The 17,103-nt window shown below is 31.0% G+C and overlaps 1 protein-coding gene across 1 annotated transcript in view; it reads right to left on the bottom strand.

Moving 5' to 3' along the window:
* GALNT13 (polypeptide N-acetylgalactosaminyltransferase 13) overlaps window positions 1–17,103 on the bottom strand; it is an 809,448-nt gene that overhangs the window by 295,713 nt on the left and 496,632 nt on the right. Inside the window, exons 4-6 of the mRNA XM_001373001.4 lie at window positions 10,482–10,648; window positions 8,924–9,131; window positions 5,874–6,044 (exon numbers count right to left, since the gene is read on the bottom strand). Coding sequence (XP_001373038.1) covers window positions 5,874–6,044; window positions 8,924–9,131; window positions 10,482–10,648 — 546 coding nt within the window. The remainder of the gene's footprint in view (window positions 1–5,873; window positions 6,045–8,923; window positions 9,132–10,481; window positions 10,649–17,103) is intronic.

Raw genomic sequence — 17,103 nt, 5'->3', positions numbered from 1 at the left:
AGACTTAATTTATGGCATTTTGAGTTGTATAGTTGTAAATAACAAAACAAACATATCATCCATTTCTAAAGAACTGAGAATCACTAATGTCAAACTAACATGATTTAGAAAGAAACAATTTCTTTTACTCACAATCGCCATTATATTTTGTGAATGAATAATAATTAGACTTCAATTCCCAGATATATTTCAAAAATTCTAATTCTAATTTCAAAGAATTGTTCAGATAACAATATAACTATTAAAATTATTATAACATTTAACATATAATACTTTATGCAGCACTTTGTATAGCACTTTTAGGTTTTCAAAAGGCTTCATATGTTATTTTAATAGGTCTCAATAACTCTGTAAGGTAGGTGCTTTTTTAATCCTCATTTTATAATCAAGGAAAAAATGATGTTAGATGACTTACCTAGGGTCATACAGTAAGTAATTATCTGAGACAGAACTTAAACCCAATGTTCTGTCTCCAGTTTTAATACTGTTTACTTTGTCATCACTCCAAGAGAGACAATAGAGCATTACTATACAATGTCCCACCTCTTGGTCAAAGAAAAACAAAGCCAATGAAAAAATGAAATTTTGATTTTTTTCCTCCTCTAATTTTAAGAATGGTAATGGCAGTTAATAATCTTACACAAATGTTGTAAAGACACGAGAATATATGTATGCACTATTTTAATTTTCCAGAAATAAGATTTTCAAATAAAATAAAATATAATATTTAAATAATTTATCTAATCAGGCCCTAATTCCAAATGGAAGAAAAACATATATATGGGAGTGTAAACTAGTTTGTCTGCAAAAAGGCTGTTTGAATTAAAGTTACATTAAAGTGCTGGACTCTTTTTGAGAATTGCCACAGTCTAACACTTCTTTTTGGGCATTCTAAAAAGGAGGACATTTCAAAACCAAGATAGAGATGTTGGCCTAATATCACAAATGCAAATGGATTGATATGTTTAAGAAACAAAGGTTAAATATTTCAATATATTTCATTAACTTCCCCTCCATTTTTATTAAAGGAAGATATAATAATATAGTAAATACTTGTTTTAAATGCTGATGCATATTTTAACTACCAAATTTGAAATATCAATTTAATCAGCTTATTTTCCCTATTTACACAGAGAGCTCTATAGCACTATATCACCTCTGCATCCTATATGTCAAGCCTTTATTCACAGGCTATTCTCACCCTTCTATTCAGTATACTTTAGTACCCTTTCACAAGTCAATCAATAAATATATTTAAGGACAGGAAGTGGCAAAATCTATTAATGTCAATCTAAGGCAAAGAGCACTGAAAGTGTTCATCTGTTTTGTTCAAAAATGCTTTGTAATCAATGGAAATGGCATATATGAATAATATAATGCTTACCAGTGTCAGTCATCTGAATAATGGAATAGCCCATGTAAATTTATTGTTAGTATTTAATATTATATTATTATAAAGTATAAATACTTTGATATTTAAATTATTTTAAAACTATCACCACATTTGACCCACACAGTAACCCTACAGTGTAGATGTAACAGGTTATTATTATTAGTCCAATATTACAGATGCAGATGCTGAGCTTCAGAGGATTGAAAGAATTTGATTATGTTTACAAAGCATAAATATCAGTCTACATAAAATCTGAACTCAGATCCTTGCTGAATATAAATATAGCACCTTCTTGGTTACACTAAGTACCATATAAATGAATAAATATGTTCTCAAATGAGTTTTAAAGCTAAGAGTTATGCTAGAGGCAATGTAGTGAAAGTTCTTATTGATAATAGCTAGCTAATTTTATAGTTATTATCCAGGATGTATATAATGACTTAAGGTTTTCAAAGCATTATAAAAACTGAGTCTGAGTCTTCCGTGAAGAGATAAAGATCATAATTAGCAGAGCTGAGATTCAAACACAGTCTTTTGACTCTAAATCTTGTATCCTCTTCATGACATCCCACTATAATTTGCAATAAAATTTATACTAACAGGGATAGCAACACTGTCAACTTTGGAGTTCAAAAGGGCATCAGAACTGGGCAGATGAGAATGCTGCTAGAAGTTCTGGTGGTCCACATAGCTGCTAAATAGTAGAAATTGGAAATGCTTAAAGCCATCATAGAGGTATTACTTTCTATAAAGTAATGGCATAGAAGAATTCTTCTCTGGTTACATGGCCCAATAACTTACATCGGTGCAGGTATGGTATCATATCAAGACTCTTCACCTCCCTAGTTGTATGCCTCTAGATTCTATTTCTTATTAATGCCTTTGCTGAACTCTGATGAACTGAATAGAACTGAACTCAACTCCCTGGATATGAACTAATCAGGGCAATATACATTGGTACTATTGCCTTCCTGAACCTAGATACAGTCTAAAATTACATGATTATTATTAGCTTCTCTTGCTATCATATCATACTGTTGACTCATGTTGAACATGTATTCTACTAACCACACCCCAGAGTTTTATTTATCTATAAGTTTTTTTAGAAAATAAAAAAATGCTACCTACTCATTCCTCATTTAAAAGAAAAGTATTTTCCTCCAACATGAGTCTATCAAAACAATATCAGGTAGTATTTCATTTTGTTTTCTAAAATAGTGAGATTTCACTAATTTATGGACTCAATATAAAAATGTTCACTTTTTCTCCCCATGTTTCAATAAAGTGAGGAGTAAAGCTAATACTTTTTAAAAGTTGAAATTCATTAGATTGTAAGATCGTTGAAAGGAGGGAAAGAACTTTTCTTTTTTGTATTCCCAACATCTTCTAAAGTATACTGTACCTAGCAAATAGTAGGCACTTTATAAATGTTTATTGACTTTTAAGTGAAATCCAGTTTTAATAGAATCATATCATTTCCATATTGAGTAGGGAACTCAGTGATCTTCTATTTCAAATCAAGGAAACAGCTAAAATTACTTTTCTAAAGACTTGTCTCTTGTTAATGATGAAAGCCAGTATAGGAATCCGTATTTTTTCCTTTCTATACTATTAACACTGCATTTTGTAAGCTGATTAATAAATCTAAAATATGGAAAAAGTAAAATATGTAGTTTTTATTTCTTTGCTCTTAAAATGACAAAATATGAATTTGGGTCAAAAGTTCAAGTTACTTTTCAATTGATGCAGATTTTTGATTGTACTTCTAAATGATGACTACCATCCAATTATAGTAATCATAACTGTCATAACTGACATTTTAAGTGACACGTACCTCTATGAAAACTGAAAATTCTCCTTAATTTTAATCATTTTTGCTCTTCAGAATTCCATTAATCAAAGAAGGAAAGAAACTTTGTGTTCAAAACATACATTCATATATCTATATATTTGTAGGCATGTAAGATCACATCTCCTTTTCAAGTAATAGATTACTCTCACAAAGTTCACATTACAACTATCCTGATGAAAATTACCTTCAGGCTCATACAACGCAGCCACTGAATTAATTAACATTTTGCCATAAAATCTAGAAACATCAGCAAAGAATGAGTTTTCCTTTGCTTCAATTCCCTAAGAGCTTTAGCATTGAAATGACAAATGAAATAACGTGTAATTCCTGAGGCAAACAAATCAAATATATTCTGCTTTTACTCTCTCCCCATGTGACAATAAAACCCATAAATTGTAGTGAAAATATAAAAAATTCTATATTTCACTTTTCATTATCATTAATAGAAGATAAGAAATAATGCACAATTTGTCTCGTTGAAGACTTTTATCTTTATGAATGAGGTCAGTAATTTCTTAGAGGGTTAGCTCTCTATCAGTTTTCCAGATTGTTTCTCAGGGAAGGAAGTACAACTGAAAAGAACAAAACTTTGTTCCATGTGCTCATCGCAGGACAAATAAACACATACAATGAAAGATTAAAAAAAAAACACATAAAACTGAATGTAATATTGCATTACCTATGAACATATTCATTAGGACTTAAGGGGTCTTAAAGATAATATTTTCTAACTACATAATTTAAACTAAGGAAAATGAGATAGAAAACTGAAATGACTTGCCCACAAAAATAGTGAGTGAAAGTACTGTGATTTGAATTTAGGTATTCTGGGGGAAAAAAAAGCTAATGTTCTTTCTTTTACTCTTTATTGTACTATTTAAGGCAAATAGTATTCCCCATTGAATGGTGGTCTAAGTAGACTAAATAAAAGATGGTTGAGAATGCAGACATTGATATAAAACAAAGTACTGAAACATTAATTAATTAATTAAACATTTTTAGGCAGCTGGTGTCAATTAATACCTCATTCTGTGTGCTATAACAGAAAAAAAAAACTGTTAAAGATGAAGGTGAGGAGTTTTTAAGGTTACTAGAAAGCCTCTAATAAGTTATTGTAAAAGTAACTTCTCTTATGTTTATTCTTGTGTTCCCCCCCCCCCCAGCCCTGTTCTTGTTGATAGGCTATAATTTCCTTATGCTACCAACAACCATACAGAATTTCTATGATAAAAGTCAACATAGGCAGCAATGGCAAAGGTGCCAGAACTTGGTCATATATGACAAAGAATATAATTAGGCCTATCTTGACATTGAGCATATATTTTTTCTGCTATTAAAATACATAACTACAGTTTGAAGTGACACTCAGTAGGATATTCTGGGTCACTGAGGATTTGTTAAATTGAACTGCTATTTTACTTACTGAATCCCACGGGCTCCCAAAAGAAAGACTCTCTTGAAAAGGCAAGTGTTTACTTCTAGGAACGTTGTGGGTAAATAAAATTAATAAAAAGGTATGAAAACACTGATAACATTAAATCCAAAAGAAGACAAACATTTTTGGATATGACCAATCTTGTAATATACTTTGCTGGACTACATGAGTTTGTTTTAATTTTGTTTTTGTTCAATTTGTAAGGAGTAAGCAAAATGGAGGGAAAAAGTTAAATTAAATTGGACAAAGGAAACATATTTATATGCCTTCTGTATTCTTACTTTAAACAAATAATGTTTAGAACTTACATGAAATAAAATAAGATACACTGCTGTTTTCAAGAGAAAGAAATCACCTAGAAAAACACTGGGTCATTTTACTTTTTCAAATACACAAGGTTAGGGGATACACAAGAATATAAAATGCATGTATATATATATATATGTATGTATGTATTACATATGCAAATATATACACATTTGTATAAACATGTGTCTTCTATGTATAATATCCACAGATGTATTTCTGATAGAAATGTATGAAATTATTCTCTTAAAATCCTTATATTTCCTTTAAGGCTATCATAACTTTTCAAGTGTTTCTACGTACATATTCCTTATTACCTTCAATCAGGAAACAGCACTTAAAGGACTTGCACGAAAAAATGTTCATTGATTTATCTGTTATTACTACTTTTAAAATGTTTTCTTAATTGAAAAACTATTTTTACAGATAAGGTCCTAGTATACCTTAACACATTAAATGCTCAAGGTGCCTGAAACTTCTACTAATACTTGTTTTGTTTATTCATTATCCATTTTATATTTCCTGCTGTAATCCTCATGTGGTTATGCTCATCTCTTATTTACTTGTGGGAAGGTTCATAACTAGGGACATTTCTAACCCCCAAAAGTTAAAAAAAGCATCGATTATCTTTAAACAACAGAGAATATTCGATTAGATTATATTTAATTAACCCCATTGCACTGAGAATCTACTATATGAGTGCTACAGGAAAGACCTGTACTATCTAAAAGAAGTAACCATGGAACCTAGAGAATAAATGACTTAGAGTGAAGGTAAGAATTGAATATGAAAAGTTATACAATTATTTTTAAGAGAACAAAAATTAGTAGGAATACTTTAGTTACTCTTATGTGATACATTTTTCCTATGATAAATTATCTCCATACCTCACAGGCAAAGTTCTGTCTCCTTTTCTTCTGTCCATCTCTCTTTGAGGAACGGGATACCAGCGAAAATTGAGTTTCCAGTTAAAGCCACCATATGTCATGTCTGAACCAGCTGTATATTCAAAGTTATCATCACTAATCAAATCAATGATGGGACAGACAACAGTTTTTCTGTAAATAAATGTTTAAAAGGTTAAATTCAATATTTACCACTTATATTTTAAGGATTTTCTGCACTTGATAAATGAGAAATTAATATCCGAGAGTTACTGTTTTTTGTTTTCATTTAATATTATATTTTTTGCCTTCATTTTCTATAATTTCATGGTACATCTATCCCTTTTATACTCTCATAGATAATTTAACTGAATAGACTAATCCACACTCAAATAGATTACAATTTTCTTCCTATTTACTAGTTCAACAAGCTGAGCATGGTCTTCTTTTCATTAAATAACCACTCATAAAACTAGTGGTTGTTTAGGCATCATACTCACGTGCCCTACCTACATAGTTCTCACTCAACTTCAGCTATAATTAGGGTTACAATTAGTCTGAAAAATGAATGGTATTAAACTAAATACTTTGAACTCCATTTCAGCTTTATATCTATGATTTTTACCCCCCACACACACAATTATTCACACTTAGACACACAAACACATATGTGTATATCTAGATATGGTTGCAAATATATGCATATGCACATGCATGTATATATAGAAAAATTTGAGGGAGGCAGTCATGAGGACATAAGGTTGTTTTAGTGTAAAGAAGTCTAGGTAGAAATCCCTTCACCTGTACAGATTGTCAAGTTTTCTGTAACTCCTGGTCTTAGTGGCTTAGAAGAGTCAGAAGTTAAATGCTTTACCCATGGTTAATTAATTAGCATGGCTCAGAGACTGGGATTAAATGTTGGTGTTTCTCACTCCAATGAATCTAGTCCTCTATCACTAAAAACTTATGAATATAATACAGGCAGTCCAGTTTGGGTATGCTAAAGTTTTAGAAATATGGAGTCACAGCAAGTATATATGACAAAATGTAATATCTATGAATTGTTATATACCAAAAACTCACAAAAAGAAAACCAAAAACCTTGTGAATTGTGATGAACTTCTCTAATTTTAGAAAGGTCTGTGCTCATATAACATCTCTTTGCTTTTTTTCCCAGACTATACTCAAAATATCTCTAACTAATAGAACCTGCCAAAGTCTGCATTCTGCTGGAATAGCCTCAGAGCTATTCACCTCCAAGCTTCAGGCATTAGTCCAACACTTTAGTAATAATAGATAGCAATGCATAAAAAATTAAAATTTCTCAAATCTTTAATATTATACAAATTTTTACATATAAGAAATGATTCAGACATATATACTAATGCAGAGTACATTTATATAGATATAATTCAATTCAGCTTTCTATATGTGGCTACTTTGACTAGGATATGCTGCATAATGCAAAAGAAAAATATCATTAGCTACATACTACACTAACTTGACTGCAAGGTTATGACTGTTTTGTTCAACTGCTGTGGCTCATTTTGCTGACAGCCGTCATCTGTCTTCTTGGCAAACATAGAATCCTGAAACTTATGGCAGAACTAGTCTCAGAATAAGAAGCACCTGTTTTGGATGCTCAAATGGTCATTTACGTTCCCCGAAGACCTTTTTGTTGGACATGGAATGACTTTAAAGCAAAACAGGATACAACACTTGTCATTATTTAAAAGATAAAGGGGGACATAATAAGTCTAACTCTTCTCAGGACACCAGACATTATATTATTAAAATATCAAAACTTCGTGACCTTGTATATTTGCTGTTTTGATTAGTTATATATGCATTATCCATAAGCAAATCCCACACAAATGGGTGGGAAATTAACATTATATACTATACCCCTCTTTCTGAAGGAGATCCAAATGTCTCCCAGGACTTTCCATAGAGAGAGAGAGAGACAATATGATACACTGGATGTAAAGTCTAACAGAGTTAGAAAGACCTGAATTTAAGTCCTTCCTTTGGCACATAATAACAATGTGACCTTAGGCAAAATGTTTAACCTTTCAATGTCCAAGTAAATGATATTATGTGATGAAGAGCAGTTATAAATCTTCAATGATGTAGAAAACTTCCTCATTAGGAATTGCTTATATCAATGAACTAACAGGACAAGTGCCATCCCATTTCCCATGAAAAATAACATAAGCTCTCTGCCCCAGTCTCTTCTTGTATCAGTTTCTCTATCTCACTGTCTCTATCCTTCTCTTTCATTGTTCCATATTTATATTCACATGCAAATGCATACCTATATATACATCTCATATCACATATCATATTTTATAATCCAGGTGTATCAAAAGACTTGATGCAATTTTAAGCTTTAAAAGGCTTAAACAGCTTTTAAGTTTAAAACTGCACCAAGATTTTTGAGACATCCTATATAAAGAAATAATGCCACCCAAAGGAAAGTAAATGAACATTACAAAAGTTACTTTGATGAGTGTTATTGGACTTTATAGTTGTTCTTTTAATTAAATTGTATAAGAAAATAGTCTAGTGGAAATAATATGGGACAGAGAGTTTTGTTTTAGATCCTGCTCTGCTACTAATGTGTTATGGAATCCTTAGCAATTTAATCAGCAGTTTTGTATATTAATTTTTTAATCTATTAAGTGGTATTATTGACTACCTTCATTGAATTATTAGGCTCATATAATGTGTTTTAAGCTTTTATATATACACATGTATGTTATATATTTGTATACATATTATGCTATTATTTAATTTTATGTACCTAGTGAATAAATATTATACCCCATATTTATACTAAATTAAACATTACTATAAGGCATAATGGTATAAGACTAAAACTTTTGACATATATTTGGACAGATCCCATTTTTAATAGCTATGTTTTAATATGTATGTATTATTGGCACTAAAAATAGGGATTAGACTTAAATGGAAGTTCTGATAGGCCCTCCACCACAATTCTGTTAACAAGATCAACCATAATACAAAAAGACATAAAACATAACTCTTACCTGCTTTCTTTTATTCTTGCCAGCAAGGGCTCTAGCCAGCCTAATGTACATTCACAGTGTGCATCTAGAAAAGTTATGACCTGGCCTTTTGAAGCAGCTGCTCCTCGAAGACGAGCACGGATCAGTCCAGACCGCTGTTCCATCCTAATAATTTTCACTGGGACTTCCAAATTTTTCACATAATTCTCTAATGCCATCTTGAGAAAATCTGTAAGATACAATACAAATTTCTCATAGAATTTTGAAACTGGTTCAAAGACCAGCAAAAATCACAAATGAAGCAGACACAGAACAGAGAAATTAAGGACAATCTCTGTACTTGAAGAGAATGAAACGAAAGATCTGAGAATTTTATATATAACTCACTCATCATTTATTATGACCCATATCTGCCAGGTGGTTGACAATGTCTAGGATAAAAGAGTGAATTAATAAGATTGCTGGTGATAATTTTAGTAACTGGGCCCCAAAATGTTACATATCAGCAAATCAAGTTCCTATAATTATAAATTATTTTTGTCTTTGTCACTAGTTCCTGGTGTGTATATCAGAAGTAATCAGGATGAAAAAGATGGGAGTATGGATCCATATATTCTTCTAAGTGCTCTTAAAAGGGAAAATTTTAAAAAACATGCATCATGTGAATCATTTTTGGCAGTACAGCTCATTGCCTGAAAATAAACCCATTAAGGGAAAGACTGGTGATTAATGGTTAAATAAGTGGAGAGTGGAGTCTAGTGGGAGAACACTCTGAGTTTCAGGTTCATGTGCTGGTACTTTATTTTTTAGGATATTTTTAAAGTTAGAATTTTAGTAAGGTAGATATTCAATTCTCTTTCTCCATTTATTACTACATTCTTAAGCTGGGTCCAAGAAACATTATTTGAGAGAGAATAAAGGACATAGGATAAGCAGAGATGGAGCATGACAGAGTCAGGGGGAATATATTTATCCTACTGACTGAGGTGGGAGTGTTGGGATGGATGGAGTTAGCAAGAATCTTTAAAGCTGCATCAATTTTGCAGATTTGGACACTAAATAAGAGTGTGTTGACTTTATGGAAAAAAAAACAATTTTGTTGTTTCATATGATTTCTCAGGAATTTCCAGAGATAGTAGAATAAAGAGATCTGTTGGCTTGGAAGGAACTAGTAAGCCTCATTTTGGGAACTTTAAAGTAGACTGGTGAAACATGTAACTGACCCATAGATCAATAATTTAACAACAATTTTTTTTAAAACGCTATTTGTTCTGCTCCTTAATAAGGGTTGTGGATACAAGGGAAGTAAAAAAGATCTCTATCATCAAGTAATTTATAATATAGCATGTGAGACAACATGGAAGCAACTAGATACAAACATTGTATAGAGAATTGAAAGAAGATGACCTTAGAGGAGAAGACTTTAGCAGCTGCAAGGCTGAAAATAGTTTGGGGAGGATGAGAAAGAATTGTATGTGAGCATAAAGCAAGACTATTAGTAACAATTATCTTACAATACAACCAGTGATTATAATGCTTTTTTTATGGCAACACAAAAAATACAAAAAAAAATCCGTACCTCTTTCACTGGCATCATCAACCAAAATAATTTCAGAGAGAAGATAATGTGGGGACCGATTGATTACACTGTAAACAGTTCTAAGCAGAGTGCTCCAGGCTTCATTATGAAAAACTATGACTACACTTGTGTTTGGAAGTTCATCAGGGTAGACTTTGGTCTTGCATCTGTCAAAGGAGGGGGGAAAAACACATCATTCACCATCACTGAGCTTGTTGGGTTTTGATGAGAAGATCATTGAATACAGAACATTGTATAGCTGTCAACATTCATTACTGATTAGAAAGAATAAAGAGCAGTCTCTTTGGAAACATAAGTCGACCTTCAGTTGCCCTAAAGAAGCTTTATATTTGTGCACTATCAGGTAAGTCCCAATATCTGTGGGACAGTTCCCTCCTCTGCTTAATGAAGGGATTGGGTTATATAGTTTCATAATCTTCTTATTCTAGGTTTGTGATCTTAAGTAAAATACCAAAATATACTTTATTAGTGCAAAATATAATTTTCACAAAGAAAACCTTGACTATAAAGTTAGTGTCTTATTTATGCATATATTGTGTAGACAAACAGAATGATACTAACTCTCATAATTATAAATTTAAAAAAATTTAGGATGAAGAAGAATTTGTGGTGCTTCTCATTAAATAAAAATCAAAGTCGGAAATAAAGGAAGAAATTTCCAACAAGCTGAAAAATAATGTATTTATAGCAGGGCTTTTAACTGGGGGATGGGGGTAACAACCTTCAGACATATAGATAGATTTACATATGATATGCATTTTAATTCCTGCATTTAAAAATGTAATCTGAGAAGGGTTCCAAAGATTTTACCAAAGTGGCAGAATGATCCAAAACACAAGAAATTAACAATTCCTGATCTAAAAATACTTAGACAACTAAGGAAATCACCTTGATTTCATGAAATAATAATTTTTTAAGGTCTTATAAGTCCAAAAAGTAACAATGGTTCCTATTCCTCCTAAACTCCCTTTTCAACTTAATGAAGAATGAAAGAATAAGGACAGGGCACAAAATGTGAGGAGGGTGGGTGTCATATAAACCAAATTGTAATAACTATCATTAAGACTATCTCCTCACCAATGGCCACATTGTTCTTTATTGTGAAAAATGTGTTCACAGAATTTAATATGATCGATTTTCAGTCATTTAAATTACATAAAGAAGATGTGCATAATTAGATGTCAACAGTTTCTAATCTGCCTTTGAGAGGCAAAAGGGGTCTCAGTCTGACATTGTTAAAGTGGTGTTTAGAAATGTAAAAATGGAGAGGTGTAGAAATGGAGAAATTATTAGAAGTAATCAGGGTTCTCATTTTACAGGTGAGAAAACTTATTCCCAGAAAGGGAAAATGATTTCCTCAGGGACACATGATAATAGAAAAATAGTCTGCCTCCAAACTGATACCTCTTTCCAATGCATTGCATCACAGTATCATTGAGGAAAAGTAATAAACCAGAAATATCTCTCACACACAAAGTTTTGTCTTCCCAAATCAAATAGGACATTTATTTTAAAGCTATTTCTATTTCGGAGTGCAGATTAGGGTAACAATGCAAATTAAGGAAGTATTTTCATACTAAGGAGGTAATGTGCAACTTTATAAACAGTTCATACACATTTATGCCCTTTGTAGCACAGTCACACACATACATTAGTCACATTGCTGAAGGGAGAGGGGACTAAAAAAATAAATAACTTCTACCCAAAAGAAACAGATTTAACAGATATTTCTATACTTAAAGATCATCAGCTGAGCTAGTTCTCATAACTGCAAAATGAGATTATGAAGAAATTGAAGCAAAGAAAAGTTCAATGAATTTTATAGTTGAAACAGATAGTAAGAGACAAACCAGAATAAAATCCAGTGTTCTCACTCCTATTACATATACTAAGCTACCCTTCATTAAATGTTTTGGGAAAAGACCTGGTTCCTTCTCCAGTAGGAATGAACTAAATATTTTTTCCAGAATTTTTAAGTGATGAAATATGAAAGGAGAATAAATTATATATATGTATATATATATATATATATATAAGAAATATCTTCAGAAAAAATTTTACAGCATATCAAAATAGTTGGGTTTTTCAGTTCCCACATATTCCTTCTACATTTGCTGAGTTTTTTATTGTATAGTAAACAACACACCCAGAAATATTCATTATGTATTCATTATGGTTTTTGGAATCATAATGTACTCATTTAGTATTAAGGAAGCTTTTATGTTCACTTCTGGAGAATCTCTACTCTGCCCTTGGTTAATGTACCATAAAAAAGTGCTACTAATACTTTTATTCAGTATTCTGTCTCATTTTTAGGGAGTCAAGTACTAATCTTCAAGTATATTCTTCAGATTAATCATATAGTATGAAGATTACTCTTTATCTGTATTATCTTTCAGGTTTGCATACTCAGAATTTTATACAGGCACAAACTGGCATCTCTAGCAGTTGCCATATAATGATTTTAATAGGATCAGATATGCCCATGATATATGAGACAGTGAAGTGGGAAGATTACAGTGGTGTGTGTGTGTGTGTGTGTGTGTGTGTGTGTGTGTTTTCTTTCCATAATTCTCATTATCTACCAGATAGGATGATCTAGTTGTTGTTGTTTTTTTTTTTTAAACAGCCTCCTACCCAAAGACTTTTCGAGTATTCGGAAAAATAGGGATTATTTTAACCATCAAAAAGAGATTTGTATCAACCTTCCTTCCCTTCTTGGAGTGTTTTTTTTTTTTAGTCACTTCTTCCTACCTTTTATTGGCCATAACCAATAAGCCATCAGGCCAAATATGAAAGAAAAAAAGGGATCTCTCATTAAGAGAAAAATTTCCCCTAAATTATATTCCAATTTATCACTTAAAATGTAGTTCAAAATTAGGAAAACAAATAATGTAATAAATCATATTGATGATAAAGATGATAAAAATTCCATACAATATTATATCAATTGAGACAGGTTATTCAACTCACAAAAATTGTTTGGAAAGATAGGACATTTTCTTAATATAAATAAAATCATTTAAATCATTTTGATCAAATATCCCTATTGATAGGGTTCAAAATAACCTGTCTGTAAATTTCTTAGTAAAATAAAGAAGAAAGCTAGGGTGCCTGCTAAGAAAATAATTATTTCACACAGTAAAAAAATTCCTATATCATAAGATTAAAAAATATGTACCTTAGAAAACTAAGAATGTTTTTTATGTATTTTGTTGTTATTTGGAATAATATTTTCCTTTCTATTATTGCATCTTGAACTATATTATTATTACATATTTTCTTAATTTTTGAGGGTTAATTTTGTAGCCTACAACTTTCTTAAAGCTATTGTCTTCATATGCTGCTTCCTAGGATTTGAAGAGTAAACCTTTATGGCAATAAATGCTTGCAAAATGACAACAATAAAGCATTGGAAAGAATGAGGAAGCAATTCTGAAAGGATATATTTAGATTATTACACTAAAATAAATTCCAAATATATGTTCTGCAAATATTTATAAAAATTGCATATTCTTATAAACTAGAGAAGAAGAGGTTTTCACCTTTCACAATTGGATTAGGGAAACATTTTCAACAATAATGTTAGATTAGAAATTACAGGAAAAAATAAATTATAACATACATTTGAATATTTTTTAAAATACAGTTAGAAAAATCAGAGTCATAAAGTAGGAAAAATGTTGATTTTAACATCAATGAAAAATAGATGGCACCTAAAATCAATGTAAATTTGACTCTAAAAATTTTTTAAAAATTTTCCAAAATGCCAATAATTTTGAGCATATAATTTTAAACATGAATAAATATATAAAATATGAATGTATTCCATTTTGGAGCACCTGTTCAAAAATATGCCAGATTGAAAATATATGTGTGAATTATTCTATCCTCATAAGATAGCAATTTGGAATTGAGAAAAGTTATAACTTCTCATATTCTTTGTCTATGAACCCTACTCCTGGATTCATATCTTCCCCAATAAAGTTATTGGTAGTAAGGAAACTCATCTGTTGAAAAAAAAAACAGAAACAATATTTGAATAATAACTGATTTGAAAGAGACTATGTATGCAAAGGCAGAGGAAATTGTTGTATGTGAATGTAAAAGTTTGTTGAAATATGATGAATAATGAATATCAAGAATTCAAAGAAATTTTAGTAGAATTTCAGGGATTGATGTGCAATTAAAATAGAAATTCAAAGGAACATCAGAGTTAAGGAGAGATATAAATTAGCTCATTATTTGCTTAAAATGATGACTAACCTGATGTAAGGAACAGATAACTTACTACACAAGGTTCAATAAAAATAGTGGGAAATGTTTAGTCTAACAAAGATTTAAGAAATATTATAGTCATTTTGAAGAAGAAAGATTAATTTCTGTTGCGTGTTCTGAAAGAAGAGCAAGAGAAATGGGTAGGCAATACAGAGAAACATATTGCAACATGATGAAAAGGGGAAAAATATTTCTAATGATTATAGCTGTTAAATTAGAGTATTGAGTGTCCTTTGAATGAAGAACTTCAAACATTGTCTGAAAAATTGAAGATGTTGTACAATAATAGTGATGTATCAGTTGATTTAAATGTTTTTTTAAGTCTCAACCAGCTTTTAGCATTACAGTAATCCTGTGATATTTTAAGCATAAATTCCATAAGCATTTACAATCATTGCTACCATCTCTCTCTTCACAGTCTTTCTCTTTCTCTGTTATTCTCTAATGATACCTGACTAGTTAGATGTATATAACTACAAAGCAATAATTGTTAAAGGTAGATGACCCCTTAATAAGAACAACATATATGTAGTTTGATATATAAATGTAATTATGCATAAACTATTCAGGTAATTAAATATGTGAAGACCTTTATGAAGGAAATATTATGAGATTGTCTAGTTTGGTTGTTTGCTGGTAGAGAAACAATACTGAATACATAGTCTAGATTCCATGAATGTGTATTTCTAAAATCTTGACTTTCTTGAATGAACACGTGGCAAGTGTGGGAATGATTGGATTTTTTCATAAATTTGTTTCTTTCATCATATTCAAATCATTCACCCATTCTGAGTTTATCTTGGTGTAGGGTGTTAGACGTTGATTTTAACATAATTTCTCCCATACTATTTTCCAATTTTCCCAGCAGTTTTTATCCAATACTGGATTTTGGTCTCAATAACTGGGATCTTTGGGTTTATCAGAGATTGTCTAGCTGAGGTCACTTCTCCAAATTTTATTCCACTGATCCTCCATTCTGTCTCTTAGCCAGTACCATATTGTTTTGATGAGCACTGATTTATAGTATAGTTTGAGGTCTGGAGCTGCTAGGCCCCCTTCCTTCACATTTTTTCCAATATTTTCCTTTATATTCTTGAATTTTTGTTTTTCCAAATGAATTTTGATATAGTTCTTGTTGGTTTAATGGGTGTGGAACTGAATAATTAAATTAGTTTGGGTAGGATTGTCATTTTTATTATGGCAGCTCATCCTACCCATGAGCAATTAATTTTTTTTCAATTATTTAGATCTAGTTTTAATTGTGTGGATAGTGCTTTGTAGTTGTGTTCAAATAGTTCCTATCTTTGTCTTGGCAGATAAATTCCTAAATATTTTATATTATCTAGGTTGATTTTAAATGGAATTTCTCTTTCTAACTCTTGCTGCTGAGATGTGTTGGAAATACATAGAAATGATGATGACTTATGTGGGTTTATTTTGTAACCTGCAACTTTGCTAAAGTTGTTCATTATTTCCACTAGCTGTTTTGTGGATTCTCTAGAATTCTTTAAGTAGACCATCATATTATAATCAAAGAGTGATAGCTTGGTCTCCTCATTGCCTATTTTTATACCTTCAATTTTTTTTCTTCTCTACTTGGTACAACTAGTGTTTCTAGTACAATATCAAATAATCAAGGTGATAATGGGCATCCTTGTTTCACTCCTCATCTTATTGGGAAGGTTTCTAGTTTATCCCCATTGCAGATGATGTTTGCTGATGGTTTTAGATATATACTGTTTATTATTTTTAGGAAAGGCCTTTCTATTCCTATACTTTCTAGGGTTAGGAATGAATGTTGTACTTTGTCAAAGGTTGGTTTACTTGTTGATATGGTCAATTATGTGGATGGTTTTCCTAATATTAAACTATCCTTGCATTCCTGGTATAAATCCCACGTGATCATAAAAAAAAAGTCTTTCATGATCAATTGCTGGACTCTTTTTGCTAGTATCCTATTTAAAATTTTTGATTCTATGTTCATTAAGGAGATTGGTCTATAGTTTTCTTTCTCTGTTTTTGACCTAACCATTACCATATTTGTGTCATATAAGAAACTTGTAGAACTCCTTCTTTGTTTATTCTGTCAAATAGTTTGTATATTATTGGTATTAGTTTTTCTTTGAAAGTTTGATAGTATTCACTTGTGAATCTATCAGCACCTGGGGATTTTTTCTTAGGGAGTTCTTTGATGACTTGTTCAATTTCTTTTTTCTGATATGGTATTATTTAAGTATACTATTTCTTTTCCTGTTAATCTAGGCAATTTATATTTTTGTAAATATTCATCCATATCATCTAAATTGCCATATTTATTGCCATA

The sequence above is a fragment of the Monodelphis domestica genome, chromosome 4 (genome assembly GCF_027887165.1).
Source record: "Monodelphis domestica isolate mMonDom1 chromosome 4, mMonDom1.pri, whole genome shotgun sequence".
In the NCBI taxonomy this organism is placed as follows: Eukaryota; Metazoa; Chordata; class Mammalia; order Didelphimorphia; family Didelphidae; genus Monodelphis; species Monodelphis domestica.
Note: the sequence above shows the minus strand (reverse complement) of the source record. Positions and strands in the feature narration are given on the sequence as shown.